This window comes from Pseudochaenichthys georgianus, chromosome 6 (genome assembly GCF_902827115.2).
Source record: "Pseudochaenichthys georgianus chromosome 6, fPseGeo1.2, whole genome shotgun sequence".
In the NCBI taxonomy this organism is placed as follows: Eukaryota; Metazoa; Chordata; class Actinopteri; order Perciformes; family Channichthyidae; genus Pseudochaenichthys; species Pseudochaenichthys georgianus.
In genome coordinates, this window is record NC_047508.1 from 23,352,865 (window position 1) to 23,372,925 (window position 20,061).

The window sequence follows — 20,061 nt, forward strand, 5'->3', positions numbered from 1 at the left end:
GAGCTCTCTAAAATACTGATATGATGACCAAATAAATTCCATTTTGGGCATGTTTTTTTTTTTCAAAGGTGTAAAATAAGTGAAATAAAATTATATTTAGAGTTTATGATTCATGAAAAAAGTGTCGCCTGCTTGCACGCTGCCCGCAGCTCCACCCACTACCCACTCAGTCACAAGCTCGTTTAGTTAGCACTGCATGTTTACCAGGCATTGTTGCTGCTGCTGACATGTCGAAAAGAAAAAAACAACATAGCAATTTCTTTAAAAAGACGGCCAAACAACCTGATCAAGAAGACCAACCGAATGTAGCTGGTGGTAGCATATCGTACGTTGTGACTGCTGCTACAACAGAACCGAGAGAGGAGGGAGCTAAGGTCAGTGCTAGTGCTAACTTGACAGCTAACGTTAACTTGGGGGCTGAAGAGACACAAGAAGACGAGCCGTTGTGTTGTGTGTGTGGCGTCGCGTCTCTCCAGGCAGTGAGAGGGTTGTGTTGTGCTATAGCTGTATTATTAATATTAATATTGTTCATGGTTGGTGCCGCTGGCTGCTCTTATCGCGTGTGTTCGGCTCTGTGTAGGCTACAGCCATAATAGGCTATAGCCCATGTGAAACAATGTAGCCTGTTTTTGAGTCATTTTAAATTGATTTCATTAAACAGTCAAACGTTACATTGGTGGTCCGTGGATTATTTATTATCAAGTTGATTGAAGTTTGCGTAGCCCATACATGCTCGGGAAATCTGTTGACATGAACATGATCCATCGGGACGTTTCATGTAAATGTAGACCTGTGGCACCACCCCGTGTGCAACAGGTTTTCTCTTTATAATAGGCCTATGTCTGTGCTGTTGCTATTAATGCACGGATCAGCATTTACCCACCCCGCCCGGCAAAAAAAAAAAAATCCCGGCTCCCCTGGAGACCGTGGTATGGTTCGCACACTGCCGTCCTGTATATAGCCATTTCAGAGAGCTGTGTACAGGACGGTCCTGTATATAGCCCAGGGCTCGACATTAAGGATGGCCCGATGGCCCGGGGCCATCTAGCATTTAGCTCGGGCAATGAAGCCTCACCTGCTGGTGGCCCGATCGGGCAATCTATTATGCCAGTATCATGCAGCTCGCGGATCCAGTAATGAGTGACCCGACAGTAAAACTAAACGCATCTATAACTAGTTTAGGTAGTTTGAGAAGTAATTAAAATAGCTACGTGTGATATTCTAACCTGAAGTGTGTGTTTTGTCCGCTCACCGCTGCATGTGGTCATGCAGAGCTGCGTGTCGACTCGTCAGCAGCAGCTGATCTCTCTCTCCCGTCAGATTAGACTTCACTCGCGTTTATGTCCATATCGATCAGATCCAGCTAGTTCTAGCTAATGATATGACTACCTGCTTATTAAAAGACAACTACACAATAAGTGTCGCTATGCAACTGGGTGAGGCCACAAAGTATAGCGCAGCATTATGCATTTGTTTACATGCCCACCGGAACCCCGAGGCATTACCAACAGATCAACGCACAATCAACCCATACAGGACATCTCTTTCTCCACATTAAGTGTTAGACATTAGAGTTGACTATTCTTGTCTGTCACATAAGTGGCGCAACTGAATACTACCCGGACAATGAATCGAATGCAACCACATTTTCGCGGGAATTTCAGTTTGTTACGGATTCTGATGCTGAATACATAATGATCAAATAATTTAAAGTCAGAGTGTATTACAATGTTTCTTAGTCCACCAAAGCAAGGTGAACAACCTGGAAAGAAGAGAAAGACTGAGCTGCAGCCCCCCCCCCCGAAAAAAGAGAATCAAAATGATAGGTATGTGCCCAATAATATTTTCTTCAAAGTAAATATTCAATATTTTTTCTTCAAAAGTACATATTTTTTTCATAAGTAAATATGGGCATAACATGTTTTAATAGATAATTTTTGTATGGTGGTCCAGAGACAGGAATATAATTTCACATTTGTTATGATATAAATGATTTTTTTATGGTGGTCCAGAGACAGGGATTATAATTTGACATTTTGTATGTGTTTGCAGATGTGCTCATCAAGCACCTGGAGAAAAGATTCCAAGATCTCCAGAAAGGGAGTGTCCCTTCAAAATGTTCCATCTTCAACCCCAGTCAGTGGCCCTCTGACAGACAGAGGGCCATTGAGTCGTTGAATCAGCAAACACAAACAAGAAGAAGTGAAATTAAGAATACAATTGAAATTGTATAATATTGTAGTGGTTCATTTTATAATTCTAGAGAATGCACCAGACAGCATCTAAGACCTGCAGGTCCCCCAAACCTTTCGTGAGTCATTTCGTCCGCGCGCATTTTTCAGGGCCATCTCTAGTGGACTCAGGGCCATCTGTAAATTAGCTTAGATGGCCCACAGGGCCATCTCCCAAAATCCTTAATGTCATGCCCTGATAGCCATTTGGCGTTGTGTACAGGACCGTCCTGTATATAGCCATTTCAGAGAGCTGTGTACAGGACGGTCCTGTATATAGCCATTTCAGAGAGCTGTGTACAGGACGGTCCTGTATATAGCCATTTGGCGTTGTGTACAGGACCGTCCTGTATATAGCCATTTCAGAGAGCTGTGTACAGGACGGTCCTGTATATAGCCATTTGGCGTTGTGTACAGGACCGTCCTGTATATAGCCATTTCAGAGAGCTGTGTACAGGACGGTCCTGTATATAGCCATTTGGCGTTGTGTACAGGACCGTCCTGTATATAGCCATTTCAGAGAGCTGTGTACAGGACGGTCCTGTATATAGCCATTTGGCGTTGTGTACAGGACCGTCCTGTATATAGCCATTTCAGAGAGCTGTGTACAGGACGGTCCTGTATATAGCCATTTGGCGTTGTGTACAGGACCGTCCTGTATATAGCCTCGGCCTCTACTTAATGTATGTGGGTCTACAACAGATGATACAAATGTTTGTGTCAGTAAATCTGTACTAACAGAGGCGGGGGGGTTTGTGAACACAACGGGGACAGAGCTGCTGTCAGACGATCAGCTGTGCGGCGTCATCACAAACGGACGTCGCTTCACGTGACGCCCCGGAGGAAAGGACGTCCCATTGCTCTTAAAACTAATTTCCCTGCTTCTCGTGGTTTCCTTGCGTCTCTCCATGCTTCCCTGCTGGGAGGGACTAGTCGCAGGGAAACGAGCAAGTGAGGGACGCAAGGAATCCATTTAACCGAAGTGAGAAGGACCCCTGGTCGGACAAAGTAGGCTTGTTTGAGACAAGCGAGACCTGCGCAGACCTGCGCAGTTGCGATCAACGTCTTGCTAGTGCGTTGCATGATGGTTAGACATTTTGTGAAATGCTTGATGGGAAACGACCGACTCGCTGATATCTCGAGCTGAGCGCTCATTGGTGGTTTTTACCACGTGCTGCTGATGAAGTGTGTTGTTATTTTGTGTCAGTTTTACGTCGCCACTTCCATTCCCATTTGTCATCATTGTTCCACAATGTTTATCATCATGAAATTAATATCTTTATATTGTATACTATACTTGCACTGCTTACCGTTTTCATACTTTATATATCTTAGCATATACACACTGTGCATACTGCTCACAGGCTGATATCTAGTGTATTCATACCCCTCACTGTTTATTCATCATTCAATTCATTCAATATTTTATTTTGTCTATTGTGTACATTACTTTTCACTTTACTGCTTGTTGCACCTGGTTAGAAGCTAAACTGCATTTCGTTGTCTCAGTAGGCTACCTGTAATATATGTGCAATAACAATAAAGTTTAATCTAATCTTGAGCAGGAACAAATGTATTTACTTAGTACATAATCTGATATTAACGATTACACACATGTGCATTCTTTATAAATGCAAACCGAGTCAAGCAAACTCCGGAGGTGGCGGTATGCACCTTAAAGTAAAAACCGAGAGAAGAAGAAGACGAAGCCGACTCCGAGCTGTCCGACTTCAGGCGAGCTTTTTGAGACCTCCCCCGGCTGCGATCGGCTATTCTCCTCTACTTTCGAGGCGAGCCGCAGCTCGTCTCAAACAAGCCTAATGACTAACCTCATGCAACGCACTAGCAAGACGTTGATCGCAACTGCTTAGGTCTCGCTTGTCTCAAACAAGCCTATTATCTCCCAGCTGTACTATGACAGGACATACAGTAGGATGTGGATGAGCACTTGTGGCCAAGACATGGTTCACTAGAACTGTTATATATATTTACATAATATAAGTAGGCTACGTTTTATTGTGTGCACTTGTTATTGCTCTAAAAATACATACAAATATAGCCAAATAACCTTACTGAAACATGCAGCATTTATTATTATTGTATGTGAAATATATTGACTTTTATCACAATCCTGCATACATGAGTTTCCTTTGTTCTTATGGAATCTGTTTTTCGCATGGAGCCAATGTCCCCCTACCATAAATAGTGTCTGAATGTGTGATTTTATCAACTGTTCAAGGCAGAAAAGGGAAAGCTGTCCAATGTTTCTAAAGTGGGACGCCACATTTTTTTTATATAGGCCTGTAGCTAGTCTAAATATTTAAAAGAAAAACAAAAAAGGTAAGAAATAATAAAGACATCTAAAGAATGTATAGCCTAAACTTATATATCAGAGCTTTTCCCCACTCCTATCAATAGTCCAAATCCCTCACATTTATCTTGTGACACTCTGGAGGGGTCCGGCCTTCAGGCTGGGAACCATTGTAGTAAAATAATAAATGTATGTAGTCTATTATAATATTTCTAAAAAGGGGATCTTTTTCTGCAGAAGTGCATGCATCTGATACACATTTACATAAGTAGGCTGGTTTGGAATGCAGGACAACTTGTAACCAAGTGACAAAGACTATAATGATTACAAAGATAATATGAGTCGTTGGGATGTTTTTGTGGATTGTTTTGAACAGGTTTTGACAGTTTGAGCCATCAAACTAAGTAATGGTAAGTGGTGGTAATCATGGCACACAGACGTGGAGTCGGCTGAAGGAAAGTGACAACATTAATCTTATTTTAACTGACCCTATCCCTATCCTTTGAACGGCTGAAGGTGGCCTAAATGGCCAGCAGGGAAACAGTGACAGAGGCTTTTACAGAAGGATGTTAGCGGGGTTTTTTTATGTACTAGGCCTACCTACATTCACACAGCAGGGGCCGCCAGAGATCCAGCCACAGGAGATCCCATAATTTGACATTTGTCGCTCTCTAGTGCTCACTTTACGAAACAACAGGTTATTTTGCTGTGTTAAATCCAAACAAATGCACCAGTAACAGTTATTTCATACTGGTGGTGCGAAATACTTGTTCCTATGGAATATAGTGTCTCTAATGGGCTCATCCACAACATTGAAAATACCACTATATTAAAGAATTTACCAATTTGGGATCAATAACATATCTGTCTATATGTAGTCAAGTTATATAAAACTGTGAGGTACTTTACTTGCATTTATGTTGTTCCTCTTATGCTACTCCATTTCACTAATTTACAGAGGATAATTTGTGTCGGCCAACTTGGTGACACTTAAAGCTCCTACTGCTTGTATTTTAGTACGTTTTTGTTAATCAGAGTGACATAAAATAAGATATTTTTGAACGTATAAAGTGTAACAATAAAGTGATAGGTAATACATTTCTCAATAATCCAACCAAATATAGATATGTAATTAGGTTTCATTAACTACTTACTGTTTCTGTATGGGTTGGGGAGATAGAGAGAGAAAGTGTGTGTGTGTGTGTGTGTGTGTGTGTGTGTGTGTGTGTGTGTGTGTGTGTGTGTGTGTGTGTGTGTGTGTGTGTGTGTGTGTGTGTGCGTGTGTGTGCGTGCGTGCGTGCGTGCGTGCGTGCGTGTATTGATGTCCCATGTAGGCACTGCAGTCGCACCTTTCCACCAGCTTGCGGACAGTGCTCTCCTCCCTACCTCCCTCCCTCCGTCAGTCGGCAGCACACGGACCTGTGTGTTCTGTCAGAAAGCTAAACACCGTCGGAGGCTTTCTTCTTCTTTTGCAAACTGCGAGTTTAATACCGAGCCGGCTCAGTTTGCCTCCGACAGCGGCGGGACTTCTCTCCCGGTCACTCGTCACTTCCCCGCGAGTCGTTCAAGTCTTTCCCGGAATATGTAAGTAGTACACCAGACTTTGTTAAAATGTAACAAGCTGTTTTCCGAGCACATGTTGCTTCTGCTTTCACACAGGTGTTTTTCAGAGCAGTTGATTAGTGCTGTAAACTTTCTCATACATTGTTTCTCTAACCTTTGTTGCCTCGTGGATGTGACTTAACAGCATGCAAGGCTTGAAATGAACCTAATATGTAGGGAAAACGATAATAAAAACTATCGTGGGCCATCTTTAGTCGGCTACCAAAGGGGGAAATCAATACCAGTGTACAAACAGTGGACCTGGCAGTACTCCGAGACAACAGAGTTGAAATACATTGCATTGCTGCCTCTCGTTCTTTGTGTTTCACACACCACAATGCCACACTATGCAATTACTGTACATTGTGACATGTGTGCTGTAGCAACACTATCCCTCCCAATGACTGAATCTACTTCACATGATTTGCCAACATTCACACACATAGTAGTGTTAAGGTTTACTAAACTGTACACTTTATCTCCTATTGGCCACTTTACTGCCAACTGTCTATTTATAACACTGTTCAAATCCTCTTTCCGAAGATTAGGAGGCTGGTTGGGCCCACCCTTCTTTATTTTGTAACACATTTATTGTATTGACACATTTTTTACTTTTCTCCCCAGAAGCCTGAGAAGTGAATGGTGTGAACAGTGCTGGAATGCAACAGGATTATCATCTGACCTTAACTCAGTGGAGGTGGAGCAACCCGACCATCAGATCACACGTTTTCTGCTGCACTACAATGCCTTTGAGGTTATAATGTCTACACTGCAGCACGTTATTCTACAGGATAAAGACCAGGACGTTGAGAAGAAGCTGGACTGGAGTTACATTGAGTTGGTTGAAAGTGAAGTTGTCACTACAGGTGTGGCAAACGCAGAGACACAAACAGACTGTGGGACATTAGAGCACAAGGAGTGTCAGACCAGCAGCCCAATCATAATGCACATAGATCTCTCACGGACACACTCCAAGCTGAGACATTCGTCCCTGGTGGACAATGATGGCTTGGTCACACCTCTCTTCCAGTTTGACCGACAAGCCCCCGCACGCATCTCCACGTCTCCCACCTTGAGGAGGATGAGGAGCACCCGACGTCCGATCCTACCAGATTTCCGGGACCCTGTTATGATGATGGGGAGCACTGAGGAGGAGCCTTCCCCCACAACCCCTCTGTCCCCAGTACACAGAGTCAAGTCTCCTCTCGCAGCCAGCCCCCTCTCTGATGGAGAGATCTGTCCCGATCCTCAGCCCATCTCATCCTCAGGGCGACAGAGAACAAGATCGCACAGATCAAAGACTTTTGACAATGGCATCACTTGTAAAATACAAGAATGTCACAGTGCTCATCCTACTGTGATGCAAGATTTTAGATTTCCTGAAAGTGGAGCACAGGTGAGTTTTTACAAGTTGTCTGAGTGACTTTAATTAAAACATATCTGCACATATAATCATTTGATGCCCTAATCATCACGCAAACATCTCCCCACCACCACGAGTCACACGCTCTAGTCTGGTGAGGTTTTTTATCCAAAGCCTATAAATTAAATGGTTACACATTCCTTCCTTGCGGAAACCTTCTCTCCCTCATGCTGCCTTGCCTCCTGTGGTGGTCACTCACAATGCAAGCTTTTGACAGCAAATGAATCAGCAGTTACATGCACTGACAGCTCTGACCAAGCCCACTGCCTGGAGAACCCTGGGAAGTGCTCTCCTTGGGCCCCTATTCACCGCAGTCAGCAGTCACCCAATAATGGAGGGGTCAGTGAGCGATGGAAAAAGATAATGGGGAGATCTATTCATCAGCTCGTGGTATTCAACGGAGCTCATTCTCAATAGAGTCCCGACATTCTCCTCAGATATCAGAGGCTTTTCAATTCAAGCGACCACTTAAAACACTGATTCAAATGAGAATGTCTTTGAAAGTGATACAGCGGTATCGTTGGCCATAGGAGGTCTCTGCACCCTCTATTAAATGTTGAGTGCACTGTAAGACAGTGATAAAATGATGGCATGTAAATAGTTTAATAATTAGAGCTTTGGAAACTTCAGAGCAATACATTAAATAAGAACTTGTTTTGATTAAATGCTGGAACTTCAAGGAGAAGTTAATGACTCAATGTGTTTGTGTATGGCTTTCCATTGACTGATGCGGTGTTTTCCTCTTTTTTGCAGGAGAAAGAGCTCTGCCACACTAGGTAGGTGTCTCTTGGACTGCTTTGCATGTCGTCTGTGTGCCCTGTCGCCAAAAAACCATGCTTCACTTTGAAGCATGTGAGAATATGTTTGCATATCAGGAATGTAGTCAAATATATTTCCTGTAACTGATAAACTGGACTTTAGTGTTCACGTTTGTTTTTCTATCTCTCTGATTCATCTCTAATTTCCATAGTTAACGCTGCTGTTTCCAAAATATTTGAGACAACGTGTGCTACAACACTCAGCATCATGAGGGCCTCCCATGTGCTCTCAGGACACTCGTGAGCGAGGATGATTGGACCTTCGGTTAAAGGAGCCTCATTGTTCATTCATTGTCATTCATGTCTTTGTTAATGGGGCATAAGCTTGGTGGGTTAAGTTGTGAGAGTGCCATGGTTATGTACGGGCTAGACAAACCCTCATTAAGGCTGTTTTCTCTCACTCCCACCCGCACCCCTCCTATTGGGCTGCTGGGCTCTTCCCCTCACTGGATAATTAGGCAGCTATTGTCCCGTTAATTGCTCCCTGGCACTGTGCTTCTTACAGTGCCGGGCCCTGCGAGCCAGTGGCTGGGACAGTTTTGTTTTTGAGCATAATTATTCCTCTTGTTGTTCAGGAACAAAACAACCATTTTTACAAGTTCTCTTGTTGGCAGAGAGGCTGACACAGAGGAAGCTTTCTGAACGGTCACAAAGCAACAAGATGTCATTGTGAGCCCGCTGTGGAATGAACTGCAAGGAGGCATTGACCTGGTTTAGAGCAGTAATCGTGCCTTTCTTACTGTCCCATTAAGCACGTATCCTCTACAGTGCTCAGGTGCTGACCATTGTCCGCCTCACTGATTCAGCACTGCCTGCCTATACATTGATCTGGTAGGGGGGTTGTATCAGGTTGCCAGAGAGAGAGGAAAACAGTTGGTGCTTTGACAATTTCAAGTGTCTTGGAGAAAAAAGAAACATACCACTCCTGTACTCCTGCTTGGGTTCGGACTAACTTATCCTCCCAATACATCATGTCCCCATGTCAGTCATGTGGCACACTCAAGTTAGTCTCGTTTGCTTCTTGTGCAACTGTAGCTACTGTATGAGTGGATGTTATGAGCAGTAAGAGGGACAACGTTTCAAAGAGATAATTCAGTCTAATAAAGCAGATTTTACATTTAAATGTAAACTGAGAAAAACCAGAACCAGCGTTGTTGCCCTTGCTTTTACTTCTGCTCCACTTCCGTGTGTTGTTATAAACAGGGTCATTAGCCCGCATCTCGAGCCAGGCTTCCTTATGGTCTGATACTGTCCTGATAACCTTTACCTTTTTTTAAATGAGTTGATCAACCCAGATATAATTGCTGTTGTGTAAATAATCTACCAATGGTTTGAATTGGATTTTATAACTCAGTTTTTGTATTTCTATGTCTCCTTCCCCATCAATGTCCAAACTCTAAACTTTTCTTTTTAAAGGCAAACCCAGCATGTTGACGCCAGCTGTCAATCAGCGGGCTGAAAGTGAAGATTTGGCTAAACCAGCTCTTCTTGTTGCGGTGCAGACCTTTTCTGCTGACTGCAGCCACGCTGAAGGAAAGCTCCTGCTAGCAGAGCGACAGTTGGGATTGTGATTGTTTGAGTCACGCAGTCAACAATCAAGTTTTATTGGCAGATGTTCATGTTGGCCATGCCCTGTCAAGATTATTAGTCGGCTCGGCACAAAATAAAACATTGAATTACATTTAGAAGGGTGTTACGTACCAGGGAACGTAACAGAGGGTTTTAATTTTGTAACACCTATCTATTTAACATCCAGCCGTAATCCCTGGAGTACAGCAGGGTATAAGTCAAAACACTTGAACAGTGGCTGCTCGAGCTTCGCCTGAGGGTAAAAGGCAGGTCTGTGTTTTTCCAGCCGCAGCCATGCTTTGGTTACTAAAAAAATTATGAAAAAGAGACCAGGAGGATTACAACTGGCACACTGACAGCTCGCTGCCTTCCACCTAAATATAGTGAGCCATTAATAGCGCATAAACCACACACATAACACTTTATCCCTGATAAGTTCTCTTGCTCATTTTAATCACCATTTTGCATCACAATGCAGATGGTATTTTGGAGGTATTTGCACCATGTAAAATGCCAAGAGGAATTCTGTTATTTCCTGTGGCCCTCTTGCTGTGTTTCATTTACAATAGAGTAAGATACTTCTTGTAACTGAGTATCGGATGCTGTTTGGAAGATGTTAAACGTTACTACTGGTTTTAATCTTGACGTGTCTGTCAGTTCTCTCAGGCTTCAGGAGAGGAGGCGCAGCTCCGTGGTGGTCAGCTTACCCGGATCGGACGTTTCACCAGGAGACCTTTTTGTTTCCAATGGAGCGGCTGACATGTTAAACGACTCATTCTCTGGTAATATTCTACATTGTTTTATAAATAATGCTAATAATATGTGCTATGCAAACCAAACGGCTGATTTAACCCTACAGTATAAGTGCATTGATGCTTCTTCAACCTCATTTATCACATTTATAAACCTGGCCCTTGCAAAATGAGCTATCATGCTGTAACCCATCCTCGCATGTTGTTCTGAATATCCAAACATGTGAGCATCACAGGTTTGATTATTATTTGATTTTGATGCTTTTTTTTAACCCCTCACAGTCTAGGTGTTGACCCTTGACACCTAGGAGGATGAGTAACCTGGTTTGACTTGAGAACTTGAATCACAGTCCTGTAATATGTTCTAGTTAAAAGACAGCTGTAAGCCCACAGTTGCTGTCCCATTAGTTTTTCAGCAATGAGCTATGATGCTTGACCACTTCAGAACTTTTATCATTGTACACATTGTAATGTTGTAAACAAACCCCAATTCTCTATTTAATCCATCAGAAATCTTGAATGCCAGTCATTGCAGTCATTCATCAAGAAAACCATAATGTGCAACACCTCCATGCTTGATGCTGATTTAGAGACTCTGAGCATTAGCACTGAAACCGTTCTTAGCCTCAGATTGAACGGGTTTATCAGATTATAGTTTGTCTGTGTTTTGTGCCACTTTTGCGTCTTTAATTCCACCTCTTATATTTGCATAGAAAGTCCAAAGTTGTAACCCTAAAGCCCGACACGGTTTAGTTTGTCTCATTATAATCCTGTCATCTGTCACATATTCCTGCTTGTTCTGTTTTGTTTCTAATCTTTTTTTCGTATGTTTATGATTTTGTACAGATACAAAGAAGTCAAAGTGGCCCTTTTCGCGACGAAGCACGGTAGGTGGGGGGGGGGGGGGGGTGGTGTGTGTGTGTGTGTGTGTGTTGTTGACAGAGCAGCAACACTTGAAAATGATCAAATCATTTATCTAGCTTAAAAATCAGATGTAAGGAAGAGCATAGAAAGCTATTCACATTTCAATGCATTGTGTCATTAGCGATAACTTTAGTATCGGTACTTTAGTGTGTGTGTGTGTGTGTGTGTGGCTGTTGCCAATTGTGTGTTTGTGTTTTTTTTTTAATGAACTTTGTTTTAGCAGTTGGTTTGGACATTGTTCCCTGACCCACTTCTCAAAGCAGATTAATGTGGTTCCTCTATTCAGCTTTTGTGTTAGGTTTAACATTTGAAATGCAGAACTCAAACCAAAGTTCAGTTTTTGGACATAGTGTTTTGAAGACTCATTTAATATAATAACTGTGTATTTTTCAGACTAAAGGGAAGTCACAGACAGGCACAGCAGCAGATATTGAAAACTATCTGTCAACATCACAGATTCAGGACTGGAGGAACCATGACCTGCAGAGGTATAAGGTGAGAAATGAGCACTGTCAGCAGCAAAAGCCCTTAAGCATCCCGGCTGTTTGTTATGTAAATCACCATGTTGGTTCTGTCTTTGCAGTGGGCTCTAATGCAAGCAGAGTCAGAGTTTAGGCTTAAAGGTCCAGATTTCCAAACCAAATAGATCTCAGTGTTTAACGAGTGACTCAGAAATAACAGGACGGCAGTTAAAGGGAAGCTCCCGCAACGTTTTAGATGAGTCACGTTGTTCAAGAACCAGGATTTCTAGGCAGTTAGTTACCAGTCAGGTCGACCCTGCACGTGAATGTAAACAAACACTGACACACGCTGCAGTGTGTCAGGGTGGTAGTCTGAGCTTTACAGTGACACAGTTGACCTTTTATACCAACACACTAATACATAGAATGATCATTTTCCAGTCTTTCTTTATAAAAGTGACTTTCTGTATTTCTCCCTGTGTGTGCAGGAATACTCTCTGGCAGAGTTCCTGCAGGACCATTCCTCCCAGGTGAGCGCGTCCTCTGACCCTCAGGGCTTTAAAAGACAAGAGGCCATCTTGGAACTCTTCACCAGCGAGTGTGTTTACTTCCTGGATCAGCTCATGGTTCTGAAAGAGGTGACTGTCCCTACAAACCTCTAAATGCAAACGCGCACGCACGCGCACGCACACACACACACACACACACACACACACACACACACACACACACACACACACACACACACACACACACACACACACACACACACGATCACAATTAAATCGACCCAACCCAAAGGAAACCCAACGCCTGCTGCTTTGTGTTGTGTTCCTGTCACTAAATTCCTTACAGGGAGGTTCATGTAAAAGTGTCTTTAGGTATCCATTCTTCACACTGATGGATTATGAATCTAAAAGCCTGAGCCTATTCTCTTTTGGACTTCTTGTTGCTTTCAGGTCTTTCTGGCTACACTCACAAACCTTCAGATGACAAACTGCCTGGCCGACATCGAGTCCTGGAGGCTGTTTGCAAACCTCAATGAGCTCTGCCTGGTGAGACACCATGCTAATACGTAGCATACGTCCTGTTAGTTTACGTTTATTTACATAAATATTGGGAGCATCTGTCATTTAGTCTCATTTCTTGTGCTGAATCAGAATGTAAAAGACAGCAAATTGTAACTCTGTCTTAACCTCAATACAAAATATAAATTATTTATAAAGAGGCACCAATACCAAAGTAAAATACCAAAAACATAGGACAGTTAGCCATGCAATAAAGAATCAAACATAAACATCATGAATGACATTTAAAATAAAATCATACAAAAGCTTTAGAAACAACGTTCATAAAACAATGAAACATTTTGTCTAAAGCTATAAAATATAATGTCTAAAACAGTATCTTATCTCACAACCAGGGTTTCTGCTAGGATTTTTTCTCGCCGGTCAAATGTCCGGGCAGAATTTATTTTACCGGACTAATTTGAAACTTACCGGTCATATTTCAATAATAATAATAAGAGTTGTGTAGCAGAGTTTCCGTTAGCAGGTAATTACCGGACTATGAGCAGATATGCTTCAGTTTAAAACTCAGTTCACGGGTCTCATTTTTATATTGCTTCAGTTTATAATCGTAACAGATCGAAAAATTCAAATTCATTTTTCAATAAATGATTCCACAAACAACAAACAACATAATTATTACATTCAAACAAACTACTTGTAGTAGATAACGTACATTATTCAGAAGTTTACATCAACTTTGAATAATAACACGGGAGAAACGGATCCTCTCTTTTCCCTCTCTCTCTCTCCTGACAGCACGACAGTTTCTCATGCAGCTCCTGCAGCTCGCTAAACAGTGGGCGGGGCTTCAGGTGATTATGCAGAGCTGCGTGTCTCGGTCAGACTCAGCAGCTGATCTGATCTCTCTCTCGCGTCCGGTTACACTTCACTCGCGTTTATGTCCATATGGATCAGATCCAGCTCTCCTGATCGGCCTTTATAGAGAGCACCGATCAAACTATTAAGAGTGAATATCGGCCGATAATGACCGGCGGCCGATCGATCGGAGCCTCCTAATTATTACCAGACATTTTCACCGTCAGGTTTTGAATTTACCGGTTTTTTATAAATGTTACCAGCTAAAAACCGGTAATTACCGGCTAACGGAAACCCTGCTCACAACATAAATAGTTTTCTTATTGGTGGTACCAGAGATTAAACTGAATCTCCTCCTCGAGCACTTTTGTGTTTCCTTATTATCATCTAAAGTAACAGACACAGAATCAGCACTTTTGAAACAGGGCTGAAACAGAGGGGATTATGGGATGCTGCAATGCATGATCTGCTTGGTATTTGGAGCCAAACCCAGCAATATATTGATGAAAAACAGTATAATAGAGGACCTTTTAAATAGTGTAATATTGTAAACAAACTGAGTGTGTGTGACGCACCAGGGTGTTGCATGGCTGCGTGCTGACACCTGACACGTGAGTGTTTCCTGCCTCAGGTGAGCTTTGGTTTCCTGAACAACCTCCTCTGCGTCATCAAGGACACGTTTGAGATCACAGAGGCTGGCGGGCCCACCCTGCTGGAGCTGCTGAGCAAGGCAAGTCTGACCCAGTCACACGTGGACACACACTGACACACACACACACACACACACACACACACACACACACACACACACACACACACACACACACACACACACGCTGACTGTCACTGGACGCTCACTTAATGGTTCCAGTGTAAAGCTCCACTGATAAGACAAAGAAAACATTTCACACTTTAAAACAAATGTGTGAACATTAGTTTAACATTGTGTTCTTTTATAATGAATATCTCAGCTCCAAATATCAAGGAGAAAAATAAAAACCTCTTCATCGAACTGTTATGTATCACAGCAATCGGCTATATTTCAGAACCAGGGTAAATGCTTTGCTCGACTGCAGACTGGTATCAAATCTTTGTATGATGTGTTTATCTGCAGCTCGATGCCTGCTGCGGTCTGTTTGCTGATGTTTGTGTAACACTGCTTTCTGTTGGCAGGCTTTCCAGGAGAGCGTTTGTCACTGCCTGCAGAAGTACTGCCTCAACTACTCCACGGCTCTGCTTTATCTGGACAGCCTGAAGCCCCGAGAGGACTTTGGATCCTACGTGAAGGTGTGTGTGTGTGTGTGTGTGTGTGTGTGTGTGTGTGTGTGTGTGTGTGTGTGTGCGCATACCCTCCTGATTTTTGCGGAAGACTCCCGATTTCATTGCCCCCTCCCGGTTTCCTCCCGGGTTATATTTCTGACAGACAAATTCAGATTTACATTTACTCAGGACTGTTTCCACTCGGACTTTAATACAGCTACACCATTGTTTGGTTTTCAAATCCACCCGATTTCTGAGGTCTCAAGGTTGGCAAGTATGATGTGGCCGGCCATGTACCTTAACACCGCGGCAGGCAGCGACTCATCACGGCCTTAACCGCAAACAACCAGTTCAGTGTCACCAAGGCCTCTCAGAGACAGGAATGTGACCATGTGTCCCTTGTGTAACCTTCCCTGTCCTCATGCTTATGTTTTTGTTAGGCCTTTTTTTTGTTGCTTTTAAGATATCACACGCTAATCACTGCCCATCCAACCCCCCCCCCCCCATTACCCTTCTGTTCTAACAAACACCATGACCACTCTTTCACCCCTCTGACCTTCTTTCTCCCACCGACAGCTCTCCTCTCACCCTCTCTCTCTCTCCTCCCCAGTGGTGCGAGAGGAACGAACAGTGCCGCAGGCTGCAGCTCCGCGACCTGTTGGTGGCGCCGCTGCAGAGGCTGACTCGGTACCCGCTGCTGTTGAGGAACATCGCCAAGAGATGCCAGACGGAGGACGAGACCAGAGGCCTGCAGGTTATAGCAGAGCAAGTGGACACTTCCATATGTGAGCACACCAAGTTACTTCCCCCTCATTGAAAAACCCATACTGAGAAATATGAATGGGACATTATGGGTTTCCCTCCACGTTCGTGATCAAAAAAAAAAGTTAATTGTGGTGAATTACCAATATTGGGAGAATCATGAATATCCTAACGTGTGACCTGGAGAAGTTAATAATAGAGCCTGAAATATACAACAGGAGTTATCATGAAAGATGGAACAACTAAAGCTATGTTGCTTTTTTAAATTAATGCAGGGGGAACTTATTATTTACAATGACCTTGTTTAAGACTGCTGTTTCTCTATGGTCTAGTGTTCATTTCATAATTGTTATCAAGATAAGATAGTGAATCTCAATCATCCTGGCCAAGATAATCTGTACATTATATGCCATTACTTACATAAACAGTGATGCTCTTCACCACTGAGCATGTCAGCGCTGCCTTATCTGACTCTCCCTGGGTGAGTCAGCACAGTGTCGATGCTCGGTTAGTTTCATAACTTAAGGTTTTTTTCAGCGTCTGATGACGAGCTGAGCATTTCTCTGAGCATTAGACATCTCAGTTATGTCACTCAGGTGATCAGGACTCTAGTTTTCTTTCCAGGCGGATGATTGACAAGCCTTTAGCAGTCAAATACAGCAGCATGTTAAATAGATGTACACTGGCTATCACTGTCAAACAAAAGGGCACTTATGAGTAAACAAGCTTCACGTTTTGGCTGGCTGCCAGGAGTCTGTTTCTTTTTTACAGACCTGTTGTATCGGTTTACTCTGTAACTAGATGGACAGGCTGTGGGAAATGTGCTGCGGCACTGCACCTCAGACACTTTGTGGCATTGAACAAATAGCCCTAGAAAAACAAACGGTATGGACTCACTGATCTTTGATTGCACAAACACATAAAACCATTTAAAAAGGTGAGGCCGAGCCGCATTGTAGCCTCGGCCAATGTCCTCTGGGTGTGTGCGGAATATTTACCGTAAAAGCCGAGTGTGCGGAAATCTCTTACGACACGGTCACGCCCGTGTTTGGTAGGCAACCATCACTACACTGAAGAAAGCACAACAAGATAATAAAGTAGTGCTAAAGAGCCATTTATCTTTGTGATTATGTGTTATTAATGTGACTCATACATAACACATGATGATTTCAAAGCAGGAAGAGAGATTTGTGTCTTTCTGTCCCTCTTGATTGAACCGATGCCTCTCTGCTTCCAGGTGATTTAGAGGGAAAGGTGAAATGGCTGGATAACTACCAGAAGGTGAAACAGCTGAGAGACACCCTTGTGTGGCTGCCTGTGTGGGAGAGAGACAAGCGCGCCTTCGTCCCTGAGGTGTGTGTGTGTGTGTGTGTGTGTGTGTGTGTGTGTGTGTGTGTGTGTGTGTGTGTGTGTGTGTGTGTGTGTGTGTGTGTGTGTGTGTGTGTGTGTGTGTGTGTGTGTGTGTGTGTGTGTGTGTGTGTGTGTGTGTGTGTGTGTGTGTGTGTGTGTATCTGAGAGCTTTGTTGACAGAGCAGCAACACTTGAAAATGATCAAATAATTTATCTAGCTTAGAAATCAGATATAAGGAAGAGCATAGAAAGCTATTCACATTTCAATGCAGTGTGTCATTAGCGATAACTTTAGTATCGGCACTTTCGATATCGGATAACGTTTCAAAAGGTGAACATACTTTTCTTATCCTTCAGAATCTGAAACATCTCTTAAAGGCTGTCACTCTGGAAAATCTAATTTCTCACAGAAGCCTCCTGCACGACGGGAAGATGCTGCTCACAGGTGTGTACAGATGGTACCGCTCCAACACGTCACATGCTCAGTGACTCGGTTTAGGAACAATCTAACTCATCTGTCATCTTTCTGTGCTTGATCACCAGAGAACACAAAGCTGAATGATGTTTATCTGTTCCTGTTCGACGAATTCCTGCTGATCACAAAGATAAAGAGAAACAAGAAGGTACGACGCTTTGCAATCGATTTTAATCTCACTCTTTATCTTAGATCATATTATTATCTTTCCTTAATCTGATTTTTAATATATATTTATTTTATTTTTATCTTTAATTTATCAGTTTACTAATCGATAGATTTTTTTTATATATTACCCTGATTTAAAAAAAATATTATTCTCAATTTATTTTAGGCACACGCTAAGGCAGTGTTTCTCAAACTTTTTCATACCAAGGACCACTTAACCAATACAAAAATACTCGCGGACCACCTAACTCCACAAATATCCAAAATCACATTGTTTTTCTAGAACAGATTACAAATTGCATAAAAATGGTACAAACAAGTGGCAACATGTGTGATGAAGGTGTTGCGCTGGGCTATATCATGCAATTGAAAGTGAAACCTAAGCTCGCTTCATTGCGGAGATATTCCCGTGAGAGTGCGGAAAACTTAAATGTATTTATTTATTTAAAATGTGAAATGTTACCAATATACTCACAGACCACTAGGGGGCGCTGACGGACCACACTTTGAGAAGCACTGCGCGAAGGCATGTTTCTTTGTTTTGTTGGGAAAAAAGAGTTTGTACAATGCACATGACTGGACAAAATGATTAAATAGATATAATGTAGTGCTGCGTTCTCCTGCTCTCAGTCTGACCTGGACAGATATCCAGTGTAAGGCTTGGTGTAACTTGAATCACTTCCTGTGCAGCGGTCCGTGGGCCCGGAACAGAACCCCCTCAGGCTGCCTCAGAGCCTGGAGCTGGACCAGCTCCTGAAGGAGGGCTGCACCTTCACGATCCTGGACCAGCCTGTCTCTCTGGACCGGCTGCAGCTCAAGAACGTTGATCAGCTCAATGCCTCGAGTAATAGAAGTTCACTTTCTGTTTGAATGAATTGACGTCTCTCTGACGGTGTGCACAGCCGTTGTTGTGTAAGTCCATATTAACGGGAGAATTGCGATGTTGTGCATCCTTTGTAGCGTCGGGGCTGCCTCACTCTTTCATCATCATGCACCAGAACCGCTACCAACAGTGTATCGGAGCGTTCATCCTGCAAGCTGCCTCCGAGGCTGCCAAGGTACATTCCTTCAGCTGTGAATCCCTCTGATGTTCACAAGGAAGTGAACAGATGATGTTCTGTAAAGATGTACAGCCTCATATGTGGATTTGTTTTATATTAACATACATTTCTGTAATGCCAGATTTCACTTTTAAACTTTCACAGAAAACAAACAAAAGTTATCTTTTGACATGTATCCAAGTTTAAAGGATTTGAGCAAACCCACTGTCCCTTGCTGAGTAATTGATATTTACCTTATATGCTTCTGCCAGGGGGTTCCTTTATGAACATATATTTTCTTTGGATGTGCATACATTTTTTTGTCTGCAAGTTTGTCTTTTGCTTTATAAATGTCCATGCAGGGATTCATATTACTTTACAGATGTATGCACATGATCATCAATCTCTGCATGTGTGGCGCCATTCAATTCAAGTATCTGTTGAATTCCAACACAAAGAAATGATGTCAGTATTTTATAGAATAAAATAAAAGAATAGTCATTTTGCCCAAACACATACCTAGAGATATTCAAAACAGATAATGCTAGCGGTCTCTTAATTTTTTCCAGAGCTCTCACATGATCAAAGTTTAAAATAGCTGCTAACTCCCGGATTAGGAACGTGATGGAAAATCTTTTCATGACCACCTTCATGTGATTTTCTGCAGAAAACCTGGATGTCGAAGATAGAGGGCGCTGTGGAGGCGCTGCTGAAGCTGGACTCTCAGCGTCCGCGCGGGAAGAGCGCCGCCCTGTGGCTGGAGTCCTCACAGATCTGAGACATAGGAAATGTCTCTACTGTCAATGTGGACTCACTGTCTCCTGACGTCTTGTAAATTACCGTATTACCACTAGGATCATTTTGTTAATTGAATGTCTGCCTTTAAAGGCAGCGGCTGCAGTAGTTTACAATAAATATCAAATTATGTAGTAAAAGGTGTCTGCATGTTTTTCCTTTTTAAAAACACATCACCTTCACAAATGAAAAACACTTCAATTTATTACATTTTTTTTTAACCTTTGATTATAT

General features: G+C 42.7%; 1 protein-coding gene across 1 annotated transcript; it reads left to right on the plus strand.

Moving 5' to 3' along the window:
- The first annotated feature begins 5,880 nt into the window (after nucleotides 1–5,880).
- plekhg7 (pleckstrin homology domain containing, family G (with RhoGef domain) member 7) lies at nucleotides 5,881–19,953 on the plus strand. The gene is made up of 17 exons (XM_034084353.1): nucleotides 5,881–6,126; nucleotides 6,769–7,540; nucleotides 8,321–8,343; nucleotides 10,612–10,736; nucleotides 11,553–11,593; nucleotides 12,024–12,125; nucleotides 12,580–12,729; nucleotides 13,051–13,146; nucleotides 14,609–14,707; nucleotides 15,151–15,264; nucleotides 15,848–16,022; nucleotides 17,237–17,352; nucleotides 17,707–17,794; nucleotides 17,893–17,972; nucleotides 18,683–18,836; nucleotides 18,953–19,050; nucleotides 19,700–19,953. Exons 2-17 carry the CDS (start codon nucleotides 6,905–6,907, stop codon nucleotides 19,808–19,810), a joined length of 2,208 nt encoding a protein of 735 aa, XP_033940244.1. The 5' UTR covers nucleotides 5,881–6,126; nucleotides 6,769–6,904; the 3' UTR covers nucleotides 19,811–19,953.
- Nucleotides 19,954–20,061: the final 108 nt, after the last annotated feature.